Source organism: Myotis daubentonii, chromosome 3, assembly GCF_963259705.1.
Source record: "Myotis daubentonii chromosome 3, mMyoDau2.1, whole genome shotgun sequence".
NCBI lineage: Eukaryota > Metazoa > Chordata > Mammalia > Chiroptera > Vespertilionidae > Myotis > Myotis daubentonii.
In genome coordinates this window covers 42,787,165-42,807,501 of record NC_081842.1, presented here as the reverse complement: position 1 = coordinate 42,807,501, position 20,337 = coordinate 42,787,165, and the positions used below count along the sequence as shown (strand labels likewise).

General features: G+C 51.0%; 2 protein-coding genes across 11 annotated transcripts in view; one reads left to right on the top strand and one right to left on the bottom strand.

Moving 5' to 3' along the window:
- The first annotated feature begins 141 nt into the window (after positions 1-141).
- On the top strand, positions 142-9,425 carry MAP6D1 (MAP6 domain containing 1). The gene is made up of 3 exons (XM_059687178.1): positions 142-2,703; positions 6,796-6,913; positions 7,434-9,425. The coding sequence occupies exons 1-3, from the start codon at positions 2,324-2,326 to the stop codon at positions 7,512-7,514; spliced, it is 579 nt and encodes a 192-aa protein (XP_059543161.1). The 5' UTR covers positions 142-2,323; the 3' UTR covers positions 7,515-9,425.
- Positions 9,426-11,949: 2,524 nt separating this feature from the next.
- The window catches only part of YEATS2 (YEATS domain containing 2), a 103,625-nt gene continuing 95,237 nt past the window's right edge, over positions 11,950-20,337 (bottom strand). For 7 of the 10 annotated variants that reach the window (XM_059687177.1, XM_059687176.1, XM_059687175.1 and 4 more), the window contains 6 exons: positions 20,013-20,092; positions 19,186-19,387; positions 17,107-17,411; positions 16,278-16,352; positions 15,260-15,333; positions 11,950-13,699 (listed from right to left, as the gene is read on the bottom strand). In XM_059687177.1, the coding sequence (XP_059543160.1) occupies positions 13,591-13,699; positions 15,260-15,333; positions 16,278-16,352; positions 17,107-17,411; positions 19,186-19,387; positions 20,013-20,092 (845 nt within the window). In that variant the 3' untranslated portion in view covers positions 11,950-13,590. The remainder of the gene's footprint in view (positions 13,700-15,259; positions 15,334-16,277; positions 16,353-17,106; positions 17,412-19,185; positions 19,388-20,012; positions 20,093-20,337) is intronic. The other 3 variants (XM_059687172.1, XM_059687173.1, XM_059687174.1) reach the window with 1 other exon arrangement.

Genomic DNA, 20,337 nt, shown 5'->3' with positions numbered 1-20,337 from the left:
TCTCTTCTGAAGAGCAGTAGTGTTGCCCCGGGATCCTGTTATATCTGATGTAGGTTGAGCTGTGAACCCAGCAGGGTGCTCAGGGGAAGACCTGATGGAAACTTGGAGGGGAATCTAGAAGGGCTCCCAGGTTTTTGCACATTGGCCTTCTCACATCTCTGCTCAGCATTTACCCTTACCTACCTGCCCCTTTCCTGGGTTGACTAATAGGTAAAAGTTAAGAGTATCTTCTCTCTGACACGGTCTGAAACAATAGCTGCATTATTTTATAAAGTTTCCCAAGAGTTAATGTTTCCTGGCAGTTAGTGGCATACACAAAAAGCTATTTTTAGGCTTTTGCTTTCTTGGTTAACATTGAAACTTAATGAGACTTAAAGGAAGTGTCTTGGATAAATTCAGACTAGAGCCTGAGCCTAATTGCATCTTACATTTGAAAAGATGCATTCTTTGAATTTAAGCATTTTACTGAAATACCAGACAATGGTCATCATAGTAGCTTCACTTTTGTGGAATTAACTTGCCCTCATGATTGAGAGTTATTTCTAGGAAATGCAATTTGAGAATTTAAGTTTTTCTTGAGTAGATTTACAGAGGAGTTTGTTTTTTAAAAAATATTTTTATTGATTTCAGAGAGGAAGGGAAAGGGAGAGAGAGAGAGAAACATCAATGATGAGAATCCATCAGCTGCTTCATGCAAGCCCCCCATTGGGGATTGAGCCTGCAACCTGGGCATGTGCCTTGACTGGGAATCAAACTGTGACCTCCTGGTTCATAGGTTGATGCTCAACTACTGACCACACCAGCTGGGCAGGACTAACTATTTCAGTCACCAAATCTAGGTGGCTAATTCCTGGTCCATGGAGGTCACACAAAGGCAGCTGCTCCACTGGTGTTCACAGTATGCTCCTCTCCTGGAGCCTCCTACGCCATTGCCTGGCCAGGGGAGCCCTATGTCCCTTGGCTGTGACTCCAAGCTAAGACAGGCAGTGGTTTGGAAGAGGAACCCTACTGTAAGGGCTGGGCTGTACTGCATTTCTCTCTGAGGTGCAACACCTTGGATACCATCCAAGCAAGTGCTTGGCATGCAGCTCTGGGTAACCAGTGCTGTTTCATTAGTGTTATTGGTGTGATCGCTCTGCAGTGTGCACTGAGGCCAGGTGTCAGAAATTCAGGAGACCTTTGCCCTAGCCAGTTTGGCTCAGTGGGTAGAGTGTCAGCCTGCGGACCAAAGGGTTCTGGGTTCAATTCCCACTCAGGGCACATGCCTGGGTTGCAGGCTCGGTCCAATGTGCATGAGGCAGCCAATCAATGATTCACTCTCAAAATTGATGTTTCTATCTCTTCCTCTTTCCTCTCTGAAATAAATAAAAATATATTTAAAAATATATTCAGGAAACCTTTGATTGTGGCCAGGGGCTTGTTTCTGATGCTTGCATGCAGTAGACTGACCATTAGCCTGGAGGATTACCCAAATTTAGCTTTGCAATAAAACAAGAATATAGGCCCAGGAGGGAAGGGAATTTATAGTGATTATAATGATCATTTACAGTCATCATTACAGGGTTAGCTTCTGACTACACGTTGTGGCTGTCTGTCCATGTTACTAGATCATCTTCCACTATGTTTGTAGCATAGTGGCCAAAGATGTGGCAGTTTTATAAACTAAAAGCCTTCCACCATGCTTTCAAAATAGAACGTGGGAAAGGTCCGCTGAGGGCTAATGCCAATTCCCAGTGAAAAGTGGGTTGGTTGTCACACATTGAGCATTGTTAAAGCAAATGCTGGTGCCTCACAGCTGATTGATGCGTTTTCTCTGGGAAGCATAGCCCCAAGTTTTCCCTGTGTCCCTCTCATCGCTGCGCCTCCCCTGCGTGACTCCGAGTCCCTGAGGTGCAGCCGGCCCGAATACGGCAGCCTTGCCACGGCCACGCGGTCCCCAAGACAAACCCGCGCTGAGGCGGCTGCCCCGGGTGCTGGCTGAGGGCGATCCACAAAGCCAAGCCTGATTTATACGGTAACCTTTAGGGAACCTGGACTAAATTAGGGAACATTCTAAAAGTTGGACCTTTGTCAATGCCTCCAGGCAGTTTCATCCACTCCCTGATCTCCGCTTCGGCGCCCTTCCGTCGCGCGGTCTTCCCTGGCTCGCTCCGCTCCAGCTGTGCACACCGGGTCCCAGCCGCACCTCCCCGGTCCTCCCCACCCGCCTACGGCCACCCCCGGCCAAGCTGCGGCGCTGCGGCGGCGCGGGGAGGGCCGCAGGGGCGGGGACGCCGGGCGGGGGCGGCGCTGCCCGAGCGCGGGGAGCCGGTCGCCGGGCGGCATGGCGTGGCCCTGCATCAGCCGCCTCTGCTGCCTGGCGCGGCGCTGGAACCAGCTGGACCGCTCGGACGTGGCGGTGCCGCTGACCCTGCACAACTACTCGGACGTTGAGAGCGAGGAGCCGGGCCCGGGCGGCGCCGCCTCGCGCACGGGCGCGTCCCCCGCTGGCGCCCGGGACCCCGGCCGGGACGTGCCGCTCACTCAGTACCAACGGGACTTCTGCGCGTGGCCCGCGCCCGCGAGGCCCAGAGATGCGACGCAGGGGCGCAGGCCGGGGGCAGGCGGCCGGAGGGGCACCTCTCCCGCACCCCCTGGCCGGGGGATCTACGTGCTCCCCATCGGCGATGCGGACGCGGCTGCAGCAGCGACCTCGTCGTACAGGTATGGGGCTGGGGACCGGGAGCGCATCGCGTCCAGACCCGGTGGGCGCAGGAAACCGAGGCCGGGAGCCAGGAGGACACGGGTGGGTGGGGGCGAGGGGGCGCCTGGAACCCCCATCCCACACGACTTCGAGAGCGGTGGGCGGCCTCGAAGATCATTCCCTTTGGCCCCTGGGCGCGGCAGGGGTCTCTTCGCTGCTCCCCGACCCGCCTCAGAGTGAATGAGCCAATACCTCCGCCGACGGAGAGCTCACTACCTCACCTCCAGCCCCGCAGCCGTCTCGGGCTGCGCCGTCAGAAAGCCTGCCTTGGAGGTAAATCTGCTTCCCTTTAACTCCCACCAGGTGGGCCCGGCCTCAGGAGGGGTGCGCGCAGGCGGACTGCCTCAGCTCCCTCGGGCCCGTGCGCTCTGGGGGATTGGGGGTGAGGCCCAAGCAGCTGGGCTGTTAAAAACACTGCCCCTTTGAGCAGTTACTTCGCTCCCAGGAATTGCCCTATGCGGGTGGAGCTAAGGAATATAAGGTCCGTTGCAACATTGTACAGCCGAAGGTGGAAACAACCCGCTGTCCCGCGGAGGGGCTGGATAGTTGCAGCTCCGCCAAAGGATGGGCCACTGGGAGCCGAGAAGGTACTGATAGCAGAAGCTCCTCAGTAGGCCCAGGTCAAACCAGCAAGATGCAAACAGCATGCCTGCTACCCCGTTTTCAAAAGGGGTGTTGATGTACACATACAAGCAAGGAGATCGCTGAGGGGTGGTAACCTGTGCGGGGGGGGGGGGGGGGGAAAGGAGAGAGAGGGTGGATCATGCTAGCTAGGAAGGAGACCGACTTTGCACTATACTCTGTCTCACACTGTCGCTTTAAAAAGAAAAATCGCCCGGGTGTTACCTTTTTAAAGCAAATAATATTTTGCCTTGACCGGTTGGCCGGCGGCGCACCGAAACACCGAGGGTTTGATTCCAGGTCTAGGGCACATACCTCCGTTGCAGATTTGATCCTCGACCTCAGTCGGGCGGTGGGGGATGCAACCAATCCATGTGTCTCTCACAGGGATGTTTCTGACGCTCCCCACCTTCCTCTCTCCCTCCCACTCTGTAAAAAAATCAATGGAAAAAATATCCTCGGGTGAGGAGTAACCAAAAATAAATAAAATTTTAGAGGGAAGCCCTGGCTGGTTTGGCTCAGTGGATAGAGCATCAGCCTGTGGACTGAAGGGTCCCAGGTTCCATTCCGGCCAAGGGCATGTGCCTGGGTTGTGGGCTCGATCCCCAGTGGGGGGCATGCAGGAGGCAGCCAATCAATGATTCTCTCTCATCATTGATGTTTCCCTCTCCCTTCCTCTCTAAAATCAATAAAATATATTTTTAAAAAATGTTAGAGGGGAAAAAACACTTCCATTATAAGCGTCCTTATAGCTAAATCTTTGTTCCTGTAATAATTTCTTTAGTATAAATTCCTACTTGTGGTATTAAAGGAGCAAAGAGGTATAAACTTTCCACCTCAGTTTTATTTTCGAATCAACTGTATTTTTTTTTCTTTAATCCTCACCCGAGGATATTTTTTCATTTATTATTTTTAAAGAGAGTGGAAGAGAGAGGGAAAGAAATAGCGATGTGAGAGAAACCTATTAATTGGTTGCCTCCTGCACGAGCCCTGACCAGGGCCTAGGCCAGGGAGGAGCCAGCAACCGAGGTACTGCCCTTGACTGGAATCAAACCCGGGACCTTTTGGTCCGTCCGCAGGCCAATGCTCCGTCTACTGAGCCAAACCGGCTGGGGCTCGAATAAACTGAGGTATAATTTCCATACAGTGAAATACATCCACTGTAAGTGGATGACTGGTAGAAGCCTGGGCACCACCACCATTATCAAGACATGTAGAACGCCTTCACGGGCCTGCAGTTTTAAGAGCTCGATGGGGAGTGATTGTTAGCGGGTGGTCTGTGTTCATGGACTCCTGTTCTCGGCGTGTGGGAGTCGGGGCAGGGAAGGAGGTGGTGGGTCCTGACTGCTGCACTCTGGGGCCCTGAGCCAGGAGGAGGTCTGGGAGGACAGCGGTCCTGGGTGTGCAGCGCCTTCACGCGGCTGATGTTCTGGGGGCCAGCAGCAGGATGGGGTGATGGCAGGGAGCAGCTTCGGCTCAGGGCAAGGAGCACTTTCCAAGAGTCAGAAGTGACGGGCAGGGAGCAGCTGCCTCGTGTGGTACTGGCTCCTCCTCGTGGATGTTTGGAGGCTGGGCTTTAGAAGCGGTCCCTCCTCTGTGGTGAGCAGATGGCAGGTCTGAACGTCCTGCTGGGTCCTCCCCGCTCCAGTGACACGTCAGGCACTAGCTGCCACTCTGTGTAGCACGTACTGGGCACCAGGCTCAGGACTTCCTCCAGTTCTCTCCCCAAGGCCTCACAGGAATCTCTGCAGTCAGCTCCGTCTTGTCGAGCAGCTGGCACAGGCCCAAGGAGCAGGCAGTGGCACAGTGTGTCTCACCTTAGAGACCAAATGTGTACCCCACAAGCTATTCCCTAGGGCAGTGATGGAGAACCTATGACACACGTGTCAGAGGTGACACGAGAACTCATTTTTTTGTTTGAATTTTCTTTGTTAAATGGCATTTAAATATATAAAATAAATATCAAAAATATAAGTCTTTGTTTTACTATGGTTGCAAATATCAAAAAATTTCTATATGTGACACGGCACCAGAGTTAAGTTAGGGTTTTTCAAAATGCTGACACGCCGAGCTCTAAAGGTTCGCCATCACTGCCCTAGGCCAGCTCAGTTTGGGGACAGACGGGCTTGCCCAGGGGAGGACCTGCTCCCCCAGGAGAAACAGAGCAGCAGACGGCTCAGGCAGCCGGTCTCGGGAACCCTGCAGCTTCAGAGGCAAAACTGACCCAATAGGGCCCTGGCCCGCTCGCCTCCTGGCATCCGAGTGCTGACCCTGGACAGACCCGGCTGCTCCCTGCACACGCGGCCCAGCTGCACCGCTGCCAAGAAAAGGCAGTTTTGTTGACTGCAGGGCCTGAAACCAGGCCAGGGCTGTGGGTGGGATGAAACAGGAGTGGATCCAGCCCACACGTGGTGCTGCCCAGCCAGCTGGACACTTTCCACCAAATACAGCCTCCATAGGCCAGGTGCTCCTGTGGACACAGCAGGGCTCTGCCTTCCTGAGCTCACCGGCTAGTAGTGTTGATGTAATTAAAATAGGCCTTTTCTGCTCAGAGGAATTATGTCTTCATCTAAAGAATGCTACTCCAAGGACATGGAGGGAGGCGGTGGCAGCCGTCTCTTGCCACCTCCCTCCAGGGAGCTGGCTTTCCCTGCTGCATGCCACCTCCCCTCCCTGCACCCATGCTTGAGTGCAGAGCCTTGCAAAAGAGCCAGACCATCTTGTAGGGTTTGCGATGGTCACTATGATTATTCTCTTTTGCATGAGTTAAGACAAATGGTTAAAAACTAGAAGCAACATTGAGCCTTATTTTCCTTCTCACTCGCAACCAGGGGCGGAGGACTTTGCTGTGCTGGGCACTCTCCAGGCTGGCACCTCCTCTGGGCACGGGGTCCTCAGTGACCTGTGCTGCAAGTGGGCACCTTCCCTGGCTCTGGGCCGCTGGGGCCCCTGAGGCGTCCCAGAGACAATGCAGGGAGCACTGGAGGGAAGGGCTGGGGCTTGGCTGTCTCCTAGGCCCAGCACACACCAGGTGTTTGCAGTTTGGGACGAATAAGACGCAAGTGCCAACAGTTCTTTCCTAACTCTCTGCGCAGCCAAGCCAGCTGCTCATCTGCAACGTGGGCGTTTTCTGCTGCTACTTCCTTGGGGGTCAGGTGAGCCAACTTCACGGAGCAGGTGGAGACTCAGAAGTGATGGGCACAGCTAGGTGTGCTCCCTCCAGGACGCGGCTGTGCCCAGGCAGCACACATCCTTTGCAACTACAACTAGTTTTTGTGAGGGAGGAGCCCCGGAGCCGGAGCCGAAGCAGCGTTTCAGCAGTGGGCGTGGCCGGGGATTCTCCACGAGCACGGGCCAGGGCAGTGGCCCTGCAGGAGCAGGAGCAGGGGAGGCGGCTGACTGTGAGGTTGTGACCCTGGTCTCTGTCCCAGGCAGGAATTCCAGGCCTGGACTGGAGTCAAGCCGGCAAGATCCGCAAAGGCGAAACCGACCACGGTGATCACAGCCCACAGCTCGGGATGGGCCGGCGGCCCTGGGGCCGGATTCCAGGTCAGCCTGAGCTGGTGCTGCAGGGCCGGTGGGACAGGCCTTTCTCCTTCCCCATCCCCCGTCTCCCCCCAGATTAGGGACTAGAGGTCGGCCTGCAGGGTGTAAATGGCATTATGGCTGGGGCAGCAGTGTCTAAACAGAAGCCCAAGGTCCTTTGCACTGGCCAGGTGGCGTCCCCAGTGCTGGCTTCTCTGGCGAGCAGGTGTCTTTCCCGCCGAAGCCCCAGTCTTACCTTTGACCGCCAAGCAGCAGTGACAGGTTCTCGTGGAGATGGGAGGTGGGGACTGTTCGGCTCCCGATTCCACCCGGGGGCGGCTCAGGGAGCAGGATGGAAGGTCATGTGCCCTGACCTACTGTGCAGCGACCCTGCCCACTGGAGGTTCCCCCGAAGACCCTTCAGGTTAGCAGCTTCAACTCGCAGAGGACAAAGGGGGGCCCGAGAGGAGGAACTGTTTCCGGAGCCGAGGGAGGGGAAGTGGAGGGAGAGGCCCACTGATCTGTGCCACGTCTCGTGTTTCAGGTCCCTGAGGTGAGGAAGACGTTCACTCCTAACGCCTCAGCCATCTTCCAGGCTCCGGCTCCCCGGATCCTCAACGTGTGACTCCCACCGAGCAGAGAGCCAGCGGGCTGGGAACGGGTGAGATCTGGGACCGACAGTCCCCTGCTGTCAGAGGGGGACGGCTCCTGCCTTCTCACCCTGGGGTGCACTCCCCCCAGCTGCCACCGGGCTGCAGGCCTGGCGCAGAAGGACATGGCACCACTCAGCCCAACTCTGGACCTCAGCCATCCTCGGGAAGTGTGTGAAGTCTCCTGATCTTTCAATTGCCCATTTGGGCCGCCCTTATTTTTAAACCGGAAGAACCCGAGGATGAATTCTGTTGTGAACTGAACTGGCCCAGGGGCGCTGAGGCATGTGGACAGCAGGTCCCTGAAAGAGCCAGTCATGCCCGCTGTTTTCCTGGCTGCATGGTAACGTACAGCCTGCGGTAACCAAGGTAACTTTCTTGGCTGTTCCTACAAATGGTCCCACATTTTCAAGCTGTAGAAGAAACCTTGGGTTATCACCTGCATGTGATCCATAATTACCAGCAAGAAGTTGCCAAAAAAACACATCAATCACAGGGTTTCAATTTTAAAGACATAGTTTCTTTATGGCCAAGATGACCCTGGTGTTTTTAGTTTTCTTTTTTTGTTTTTTATTGATTTCAGAGAGGAAGGGAGAGGGAGAGATAGAAACATCAATGATGAGAGAGAACACTGATTGGCTTCCTCCTGCACACCCCCTACTGAGGATTGAGCCCACAACCCAGGCACGTGCCCTTGGCCGGAATCGAACCTGGGACTCCGCAGGTTAAATTTCGTCCGCAGGCCGACGCTCTGTCCATTGAGCCAAACCTGCTTGGGTGACCCTTACATTTTTAACAAAGAATTTCTCAGGATGCTTGAAGTATTGAATGAATGAATGCCATTTACCTTGTGGAAGGTGTCTGAGCCCACATTTTCTTACTAATTCCAGCTTCTCCCTTAACATACTGATAACTAGAAGGGAACTACCATCCACGCTAAGAATTAAGAGCTCTTCTTTCTTTTGTAATTTTCAAATTTTATTTACTGATTTTAGAGAGAGGGAGGAATATCGCTTTGCTGTTCTACCCCATTCATGCATTCACTGGCTATTTCTTGTATGTGCCCTGACTAGGGATTGAACCTACAGCCTTGGCGTATTGGGATGATGCTCTAACCAAGTGAGCTACACAGCCATGGTTGGGAGCTTTTTTAAAAAAATTCTAATTTAATGTTATTTTAAAGATATATATTTGTATTGATTTCAGAGAGAGGGAGGGAGAGAGTTACATTAATGATGAGCATCATTGATCGGCTGCCTCCTGCATGCCTCCTACTGGGCATGTGCCCTGACTGGGAATTGAACTGTGACCTCCTGGTTCCTAGTTAGATGCTCAATCACTGAACCACACCGGCCGGGAGCTTTTTTATAAAAAAAGAAAACTGCAGTATTAGCTTCATTCCCTGAGAGTCCTAAATGTCATCTACACCAGCCTTTATTCTCAAGCCTGCCCTGCCACAGTGACAGGGAGCTCACTGCCTGTTGAGGAGGCAGCTCATTTTGTCTTTGGAAAACTCTCTTTCCTTTAAAATTCCAGCCAGTGCGTCTGTGGGGAACAAGCCTGGTCCCCTCTTGGCACAGCAGCCCTTCAAACCCTTGAAGGCGTTTATGTCCCATCTTTAAGACTGGAGGCACAGCCTACGTCAATTTGGTAAGGAGGCCCAAGGATTCCCTTTGGACTTTTCTCTCTGCAGCCCGAGGGGGACTCTAGTCTGGAGCACTTATTTCAGCCACAAGACGTGACATTTGGGTCTTAGAAGCCCTTCAGCGTGGAGGTGGGGCTGTGTTTTAGCTCAGGCTGCAAAGGGAGTGACCCCTCAGAGGTGCTACCTCTGGTAGGATAGCCCTTCCCCTCATTCCAGCAAAGGAAATGCTCCGAGAATCATTTTATTTTATTTTTTAATATATTTTATTGATTTTTTACAGAGAGGAAGGGAGAGAGATAAAGAGTTAGAAACATCGATGAGAGCGAAACATCGATCAGCTGCCTCCTGCACATCTCCTACTGGGGATATGCCCGCAACCCAGGTACATGCCCTTGACCGGAATCGAACCTGGGACCTTTCAGTCCGCAGGCCGACGCTCTATCCACTAAGCCAAACCGGTTTCGGCCCGAGAATCATTTTAAAGGCAAAACCAAAACCATATGCTGACACAAAGGGTTCTATTATTTCAGACTTCATTGGTTTGCACACTAGATGTTGCTAAAAGAGACTGCTGCAGGGCATTCTGTGGGAAATGAACAGATTGAGAGAGTTTCAGATTTTACTAAAACGCAAAAATACACTATTTCAATTTTTTATTTCTTTAATTATAAACGAGCACCTTCTCCTACAAGTTCCTTCATCCTCCTCTTGATAACAAGCACTTGAATGTCTCCCAGCTGCAGCTGATACCCTGGAGGCTCACTGAGCCCGAGAACCCTCGCTTGGCTGCAGTCCACACCGGTGTTGCATGTGGCCTCTCACAAAACCCACCAACCTCCTGCCACTTAGCTCCCCCACGTGCCCCCTCCCAGGAGCTTAGGTAAACAACTGTCTTTGAAGCTAGTTTTGGGCTCAGATCTTGACTTCTCCATTCACTAGCTCTGAGCAGTCTAAGCTTCCGTTTCCTCGTCTGCAAAATGAGGCGAACCCCCTGACCTGGCTAGGAGTCTGGGTGTATGTGCAGGGTGCTTAGGACGGTAAGCCGAGTACAGCTTTGTACTAATTCTTTCCTACCCCTTTCTCAGGGAGCCAGCTCTGTTCTCATGTGCAGCTTTGCTCCATCTCCCCCGATGCTGACACAGTCCCTCCCACTCAGACCTGCCCTTCACACGGCACACCTGGCGGTGCCTTCCCTCCCCGAGCCTGCCTCTTGCTGGCATACTTGCATGCCCAAAGACCTTTTTGAATTGCACCAGAACAGGGCTTTTCAAACACCCCACCTGACAACCTTCCTAACCAGACTTCATTAATTAAAAGGACATCTGGGTTCGAAGAAACTTCCTCTCACTGGCTGTAGGTCTTAGTAAGGCCTAACGTGGTGTTACTGGAGTGGACTTAAGAAGCCACGGACCCGGCTGGTGTGGCTCAGTGGTTGAGTGTCTCCAGGTTAGGGTTCAATTCCCAGTCAGGGCACATGCCCAGGTTGCAGGCTCAGTCCGCAGTAGGGGGCATGCAAGAGGCGGGTGATCAACGATTCTCATCATTAATGTTTCTCTCCCTCTCTGAAATCAATAAAAATATACTTTAAAAAAAGTTTTAAAAAAAAGGCAATTGAGACAACAGTTTCAACCATGTGGTCCCAAATCACATATATAATATACAGTGACAAATGCATTGGAATACTAATGGTAGATATCCTTAAGATGCGGATTTACGGGTAATTAAATTTTTTACTCATATTTACTAAAGTTTCTATATAATAAGCACTTTTGTATTAATTCTGTAAAGAGAAAAGTTTTTAAAAATAAAAGACAGTTCAATCTGTTAGCTAACGTCAGCCAAAAGGAAGAGTTCAATATTCCTGATTCCATAAGCAAGGTCAGCCCTGCCGGCAGCGCCTCCACCAGCTGGAGGCGGCCCAGAGGCCCCATGGAGGGAAGCCCCGCGGTCCTTTCAGCTGGTCATTCAGAGCAAGTCCCGCTCTGTGGTGCTTCGAACTCAGAAACCCGCCTCAAATACTAATCCTTCCGCACCTGTGAATTTAGTAACACCAGGACTTTAGGCTAAACTACGAGAGCAGCTTCTGAGGAAGCCTGGGCCCTGCAGCCCGCCCACGCCGTCCTCCACCAGCAAGAGGGTCCTGAGCACGGGGCCGCTGTGTCGGGTCTCTGGCTGAGAGAACACGCAGGAAGGGGGCCCAGCAGTGCCCGTTCTCCTTCCTCCAGGCACTTAGCTCCCTGAAGGTCGGCACCAGTGAGGTCTGGTCCCAAGAAAGTTCTGCACTTGGATGTCACAAAGCCCCTCCCTGTGAAGGAAGGGTGGACACAGAGTGGTCATTCTGAAATGTTTCTGCATTTCTGTAGTTTTTAGCCACCATGACAGCAGATGGCCATGCAGGACTATCTCAGGAGTAACTTCTTCAAGACCTCAGTACAGACAGTTCTCTCCTGCCAGCCACGCCCACACGTGTCAGGCAGAGCCGGTCCCTCTCCACGGTGGCTGTAAGGAGGCTCTGAACTGAGCTCAGCAGCTTCCCTTTGCCTCATGCTGTCAGAAATCAGTATGTCCAGTGTCAACATGGATCTTCCAAAATTTTTTCAGACACGTAGCTGTTATCCTCTCCTTGCACAGATAGCCTCATGTTCTTTTTTGGAAAGAAGAGGGAGAATTTAACACAAATACCTATATCTTTGCCCCATCCTGGCTCTTTCTAACACAATATAAGAACTTGACCAAAGTGTAGTGATTCAAATTCAGAAAACCCATCACAAATACTAAAAGATTTATTGTAGGTATTTCTGTTACACAATTATATTACACATTATGATACAAATACAGACATATGGGGGCTGTTAAATCATTTAATATTTCTTTTTCAAAAAGGTAATTTCTTTAGGCTTTCGTCCCTGTAGTCCGTCTGTTCTCACTGGGATGAAACTCTGTCCTGTGGCTGTCACATTCCACTGCTGAATGAACCCACGCACTTGCCCACACCCCATCCGTGTGTGACTAGCTGAGCCTTTACTACCTGTTTTACCACTAAGCCAGGGGCACCCTTGCCTTACTGAACAGACCTCCCCCTGCATTTGCAATCCTCAGATGAATAAAAGTGGGTAGGTTTCTCATGGTGTCACCTCCCCACCTTCTTTTCCTGACAAATGTCTGCAGGACTCATGAAAACACGAGTAATGTTGCCTAGGTCAGTTCCTTTGACTCTGACTCACAGGTTTCAAACAGTCTTCGGCAGCTTCCTGACTGGGAATAAACTCATTACTTCCACAGACTGTTAGGAGGCCTGGGTAGCGGACCTTCAGTGGAACGGGACGTCATCCAGGTACAGGGCTGCCTTCCTCCTCACTTCTCCCTCCCACCTGCTCATGGATCGTCTATTCTCACTGCTGAGCAGGTACCCCTGTCTTTCGACTTCTGCAGTCATTTCTCCACCTTTAAGGCACTCACAAGTGTTTCTTTGAAACACTTTCCTTCTTGCAAAAAAACTTGACTGAGAAGGGGAAGTGGAATCCACCGATAGGACAGACAGTCCTGGCAGGGCTGTCGCAGGAGCTGCTCCCGCTGGCCGTTTGGCCTGGTGCAGCCTGGGTGACCCGAGAACTGTGGCGCCAGCTTGCTGCCTGGCACACACACGAAGCTGCGCGAGACTGCCAGGAGCCGGCATTTGTGGGCACTGTCTATTATGAACATGTTAAGAGCTCCTGGTTATACTCGAACCTTTCCGGACCAATGCTGGAATGTATCTGTTCCTTGCCTGTGACTTGGCCATCCCTCCTCTCTCAGACTGGCCGTAGTGATGCTCCCGTGCTCCATAAAGTAGGACTTCTGCTCGGGCTGCAACCTTCGGGTCTGTTTTCCACACAGCATTACCGCATCCTGTCACCGATGCACGTGGACCGAGTGCCAATTCTCCACACCTTGGCCACTCGCTGAGTGCCGAGCCTAGTCCTTCAGGTGTTGCCTGGTTAACCGTTGGGCTGCCTATAACCCACCCACAGAATGGGCGAAATCTCTAGCCTGCCAGACTCATGTTCTCCTCCTGGAGGGAGAGTCAGGCCCAAGGTTCCCCCTTGAGGACGCCCCAAGGGGAGAAGGACTTGATACACAGGCCTGGCCCAGCTCTGGACCCTCTAGTGAGCTTTACAGAGTGGACAGATGCAAGCTGACAGCATGCACCCACAGCTTCACCCCAGAACCAGGAAACCTGTGTCCTAAAGGGATCTGACCTGGGACTGAACACTCTGGTGATTCACTGAATTAGGTGGAGGGAACGGTGTGTTAACCATGATATTCTGAGGCACATACACCTCCTTCCCCAAACAGAAGAGTCATCACAGTGCAAAGCTTCAGCTGTAGCTACAGATCCTGCTTTTCTAGGGGTGTCTTCATTCCACTCACTGATCTTCATTCAGTATCCCCATGTGTTTGTTTGTGAGGAAGTCCAGAAAAGGAATGTTGCAAATGGCCTGGTGAATGTTAGTCACTGTAATTTCTTTGGGAATCCTGGTCCAAAAAACAAAGGCGGTTAGGTGCAATTCTCTCAAGTATCTACTAGTTTATCTAAAGGGCCATCTCCTGCACAGGCCCTGGTGGGGGTAATGGTAAGTGACAAGGCATGGCTTAGGCCAGTGGTCGGCAAACTCATTAGTCAACAGAGCCAAATACCAACAGTACAACGATTGAAATTTCTTTTGAGAGCCAAATTTTTTAAACTTAAACTATATAGGTAGGTACATTGTTATTAACTTAATTAGGGTCCTCCTAAGGCTTAGGAAGAGCCACACTCAAGGGGCCAAAGAGCCGCATGTGGCTCGCAAGCCGCAGTTTGCCGACCACGGGCTTAGGGCCACTTGGGGAGTGGCCGGGGGCATTCTCTCTCTTCTTTCCTATTAATTTTTTTAAAACTTTGGTGAAGACTTGGCCTACCCACTTTATTCAGCCCTATTTAGGGCTCAAATCTGACTTCCCAGCCACAGGTATGAGATGGACTTCAGAAAGCTGGTTGAATGATTAAGAAATAGATGCTGGGGACGGAGAAAAAGGACGCCACGTGCAGTGCAGAACAATGGTATCTGTGGCTCAGTCTTCGCAGACTGAGAGCTGAGTCAAAGTACCCAGCTCTGGGCCTCAGTGCCCGTCTCCTGGGAAGATGGTGGCTGGAGTCCTGCCGGGCCACGTGTGATGTCAAATGTTCCCATCAAAAGCACCAGTCCCCCCATCTCCACAGTCAGGCCGGGGGGCGGGAAGGGGCCCAGAAGGCACTCAGCCCGCTCCTGGACTTCAAGTGGACAGAAAGCGGACCACCAGGACGCCTCTGTGCCGATGCCACATTCCTGTGAAGGCTGACCTCGTCCTCTGACAGGCCTCTTTACGTCTGTCCGCAGCCACTCTTACAACTTTATCACAATGAGATAAAATATTTGTTTCCTCTGAAAGGAATGCCAGGATGTGGAACAAGGGCCTGGCTACCATTCTGTCAGGGCCCAGGAAAAGAACAAAACTCAGTGTCCCAATCAATGATAATGAGAGCGGCAGCAAGCTAGTGGGGAGCCTGTGAGTGGGCTTCGCAGCCAGGGAGCTCTGGGTCTGCCTCTAGGTTTATCGTGGATGTGTTGGTAAAGCCAGGGAAGATCACCTTACAAAGCCAGGTTTCCCAATTTCCAAAAGGGGACTATGGGCTTTGCAATGAAAAAAAAAAAAATCAGGTAATATATGGATGCCTGGCCCCAACGTCTGACGTATAATGGACATTGTTACTATCTTTAATTGCAAAGAGCTGGTAATTGTCCAACCCTGGAGCATAGCACAGCCCTACTGAACGGTATCCACAGAGCCGTGACTGGGCAGATGCAGACTCTGGGCAAATCTGAGCTTCCACCAACAAACAGGTTTTCTCAAAATAACCAACTAGAACCTGGAGTCTGTCTGCCTCTGAGAATGTTCCAGGCACGGACACCTCCATCTCCTCCTGGACTGACTTAAGTAGAAAACATCTTACTGAGCAACTGAACTGTCAGGAAGTATCTGCAGGCCTGACACCATGGGCGGCAGGGAGAACGGTACCTGTGGTGGGATGCTGCCTGGTATCCGACCGCCAGCGCCTGCCTCAGGATGTCACTCACCAGCTGCTCTGTAGCCTGCAACAGAACACGCTGTTACTCTCGCAACGGCCACCTGCTCTGGCAAGAAGGGCTAGATCTGACCCCAGCCCGTACCCTACGCCTTGGAAACTGTGCCTAAGGGTCAGAAGTCCTAAGGAAAAGTTAAAAGTGGGAATAACAGACCACACAGAATAGGCCACAACGACAGAAGCCACGACGCCAAGTGGAATGGGGTGATTCTCAATCAGGAGTTGTTTTTAAAGGAAACAAGGGGAGGGTTACGTGGCACCCTCTGCTGCGGGAAGGACACCAGGAAAGGAACAGCTGAACCCGGGCTGGGCTGGAGAGTGGGGCTACTTCTCTGCTGTGTTGTGATCTGTGCAGGAAACCCAAGGCACTGCCTTTGTCACCTCCTGAAGCAGAGAGAGCACCGACTCTCACCTCCAACTCCTTAAAAAGCACTTGAAGTAACACTAAAAATATCACAGTGACGTCAGGAAAGCAACTCTTATTGGAGATGCGTTTACACTTAGAAGAACCATACTTCACTTCAAAGTCCGAAGACAAAAAAGAGAAAACTTTAGGCCTGAATACGGTGAGAAACCTTAAAACTTGTGGGCCTCGCCGGTTTGGCTCAGTTGGCCTATAGATTGAAGGGTCCCAGGTTTGATTCCAGTCACCGGCATGTCCCTTGTACCTCAGTGGCAGACTCGATCCCCAGCCCCAGGCCAGGGTGCATATGGGAGGCAACCAATCGATGTGTGTCTCACATCAATGTTTCTTTTTCTGTCTCTCCCCATCCCTTCCACTCTCTCTAAAAACCAATGGAAAAATATTCTCGCATGAGGATTTACAACAACAAAACACGAAAGAAAACCTTGTCATCTCTGTTCTGTTTGTCCTTGTCCCTTACCCTCAACAGCTTGCCACCCGTCCAGCCTGCCCCACCTGGCTGCCCTCTGCTGCCAGCAGGCACCCACCTTTAGAATCATGTCCTCCACCACCGACGCATACACGTTCCTGTGAAGCGCCACGGGCTGCAGGGTGATCCCAATCTGGAAGAGCCAAAGGAAGCATTAGCTCCTATCTGCACATGAGAACAGCCTCTGTAAACAAAGCATTTCTCTGATACCCAAGGAGATGTCCAGCTGGAAAAGATATCCTATTTCTCATGATTCTAAGTGATGGTTAAAATGCTATTATAGCCCCACATTTACCCCCACATCCTCTTCATGGGAGACCGTGATCAGGATTTGCCATGAATCCCGATAGTGGGATCAAAACACTGGAAAGTCTGGACTCAGACTAAGGCGCTGTTTGCAAAAGGTGGTGTAGATATACTTGGAAATAGTGCCTGGCTGCGTTTTTCACTTCCTCCTGCAAGTGACAACACACGCTGCCTTTCACTGTGGGTCCTGAGTAACTGTAGGTGCAGATGCTGGACAGCTGCTGAGCTCTCTCAAAGGGGACAACTGCTCTCCTGTGCCATCAGGTGCATCTGCACCGCAGACAGGGCACCGGGGGCTATGGAAATGCAAGGGGAAGCTCACCCTCTGAAGTCTGACTTGGAAAGATTATGATATGCCTCCTCACGAGAGAAAGGTGTTTCTACTGAGGCAAATGAGAAAAAAGGAGATGGAAAATAACAAAATCTACTGCCTTTGCTTTAATTCCACGCTCAGCAAGCACCCTTTTCACGTGTAATTAACTTCTTGCCCAAGGGAAACACAGCCCAAGTTTATCAGGCGAATGTCCGAGCATCTCGCATCTGGTCTGTGATCTAGCGTCACCACAAGCCGCAGCGCCTACCTTCTGTGTGATGTCGCCAATAAACTCAGCCCCTGGTGTTGGTGGCAGGTAGAACTTCATTTCTTCCTGCTTCTCCTCCTGTTCTTTTTTGACGTTTATCTGCAATGGCTCTGAGAGGTTGAGGACGTCCACCTCCTCCTCGTTCTCCGGCTCTCTCTTCTGAAACTGCTGGAGGTCCTCCAGCTGCCGGCACAGGTTGTCGGCAGAGGAGAATGACGACGGGCACTCTAAAGGAGAGGTGGTCAGTCTCAGAACAGCTGTGGTGACCAAAGAAAAGGACTTGCCACTTGGGTAAGACCAAGGGCCTGAGACCCAGAGAAGAGGAGTAAGTATCAAGGGAACTGAGCGTCTGGCCCTAAAATGCGATGGCTCTGTAATTATGAGAACTAGTAACTCATGAGGTAGACAAGCAGAAGGCACCCTGCTAGGTGTATGTTGATATCACTGCCACCTGAGACGACACAGCCAGTACATAATTCTGACTCATACCACCCAAAACTAGACCATCTCCTCATCCCTCAAATATTAATGACTAATTTTTTTCATATTTTTAAATGTGGAAAATTTAGAAATGTGCAGTGAAGAAAATAAAAATCACCCATGTTCTCACTGCTCAGAGAGAAGTACCGCTATCATTTTAGGTACAGCTCACACCCAGTCTTTCATAAGCTGATTTACACAAAACCTAACAAAGAGCATTAGCACTTCAAGCCGGCAGGGGCTCTAGGCATGTTCCAGGGCAGCGGTCGCCAACCGGTGGTCCGTGGACCTCTGGTGGTCTGTGAGGTCGAAAGGTTGGCGACCGCTGGTCTAGCGCACCCCCTCACTCTCTGGACGAGCGAGTCAGACCAGCCATGGGATGGAGGAGGAGCACCTTGCTCCTGGCTACTTCTGCTTTACTGACTGGGCGCCCACAATTAATCAGTCATATTAACGGGGACCCCATTATATGTGGAGCATCATGCCTTACATTTACTACCAGTGAAGCACAGAAGTAACCAACGTGGTCTCTGCTCTCCAGAGCTTAGCTGCATAAATATGACAACCCCCCAGGCTCTGTATTAAGTGCTGCTGGAGATCAGGGCAGAGAGAGGTCGTCCTGCATTGGGGTCTTGGGAAAGCTCTGTGGGGGAAATGAGACTTGCACTAAGTCTTAAAGGACCCTCCCCACCCTCCCTGTGCTCCAGGTTTCCTCAGACGGGGAGGCAGAACTTCTGTTTTTCTACAGAAATGGGGATTGGAGGAGAAAACAACCCTTCCTATTCTTAAAAAAAAATATATATATATATATATATATATATATATTTTTTTTTATTGATTTCAGAGAGGGAGAGAGAGATAGAAACATCAATGATGAAAGAGAATCATTGATTGGCTGCCTCCTGCATGCCCTCCACTGGGGATCGGGCATGTGCCCTGACCGGGAATAAACTGTGACCTCCTGGTTCATAGGTTGACACTCAACCGCTGAGCCACACCAGTCAGGCAACCTTTCTTACTCTTTAAGGTGAAACTCAAAATATTCTCCCAATATATCTTTTAGGCACTAATCCCTCACCCCACAACAACACAGCTGCTTATGTTTTTATCATAAAACAATTCATTTTATCTGCAACACTGTTAGTTGTTTACGTCTGTACGTCCTCCCAACGCTGGGTGGTACATTTCCTAGCCAAGTCCGCAGGTGAAGTGACAGATAAGGCAGTGTCCCCAGATTGAGGGAGATCGGACCCGTCTAGGAGGGTTATAAGGTCACAAAGGAAGAGGTCACTTCTGCCTGGAAGAAAGGAGGTGGATTAGCACAGTCTTCCGAGAAGAAATGGTGCTGAGGAGGAGACTCCTGAACACACAGTGTGCCTATTGTATGACCTGGGACAACACTGCTGGTGGGACAAGGCACTTGGGCATAAATAGTTGTACAGGGGCTGTGTTAGGGGAGGGCAGAGTCACAGGGTTAGAAGTGAGCAAAGGCTCCTGTTCTCCACGGTAGCTCGTGGAGTCCTGTGTAAACGGCAGGGGTTGGAAGAGATGAGCGTGTGCTAAGGGGACAGGCCCCAGGCTGCTCCCCTGAAGGCTGACCTGGCTCGCTGTCGATCTGCGTCAGCACGTCCTCAATGGAGTCTCCGTCGCTCCTCAGGCTCTCGGGATCAGGTGGGGTGTAGCCGTGGCAGCGACACCAGTGGGCAATGTGCTTGGTTTTCAGGGGCGTCAGGTGGTGAAATCTTGGGTTCTTCTCCAGTATTTCTTGTAAGACCTTTCGCATTGTCATTGCTCTTTGCCACTTAAAAAAATTTTTTTTTGAATCATAACCAAATTCTTCAACTTAGTACTGTTCAAACAAATCACCCAATTGTAAATCACCCTGCGAACTTGTTAGAATCATTTTTTTCTAAAGAAAACAATCTGATTGTGTTAATCCTCAATTTAAAAAAAGGGGGAAAGAACTTCTACCTAGTGCTTATAAAATAAAATGGCTCTCCTCAGTGTAAGTTGGCCTACAAGGCATTTCACCTGGTCTCAACCTATTATCTCCCACTTCCTCTCCTCCAACCTCCCCCAAACCCTTTGCAAGGACCTTCTCATTGCTCCCAAGCATAATTTGTACACCGTTTCCTCATAACCCCACTGTCTGGCATAGTAGCTGCCGCACTGGAGGTACTCAATAAACACTTGATTGAATTTTAATATACTGAAATTCATTAAAGAATTTTGTAAAAGTGTTTACCAATGCAAAAAAAGAAAATGGACCTTTCAAAGGCTAGCTACAAGTCTTGAAGAACGAGATATGTAACTGAGGAAAAGATTCTATCACCAAATATTAACAAAATATGCTTCACATTTTATCACTGGTCCATAAGACAAGCCTTGTGGAAGCGGGCAGAATGCACACGGTAGACATGGGTTACCTCGGCGGCTCTCCTCTTTCCGATGTTCCAGCCATAATACTGCTGCACAGACTTGGCAGAGAAACAGCTGGCATCTTCACCTAGAAGGCACAGATCCAGCAAACTCTGAATAAAACCATGATTTAATTCAAGCCTTATTTGTTGGAAGCATGTCCCAAAGTTTCTTTAGACTTCCTCATTGAAGTATGTTCCTTACCGGGCAAGTTCAGATGCTTCTCCTTAAGAGAAGGCATCTCCTTTGTGCGCACTCAAAACAGCACCCTTCTCTGGTAGAGAAAGGTAATCCACTGGCTGAAGCTATTAAAACAAGTGGAAATAAAACTCC

Coding starts and splice junctions, on each gene's coding strand:
- MAP6D1 (XM_059687178.1), top strand. CDS start 2,324: ATGGCGTGGCCCTGCATCAGCCGCCTCTGCTGCCTGGCGCGGCGCTGG. Junction 2,704..6,795: donor GCAGCGACCTCGTCGTACAG/GTATGGGGCTGG, acceptor TCTCTGTCCCAG/GCAGGAATTCCAGGCCTGGA. Junction 6,914..7,433: donor GCCCTGGGGCCGGATTCCAG/GTCAGCCTGAGC, acceptor CTCGTGTTTCAG/GTCCCTGAGGTGAGGAAGAC.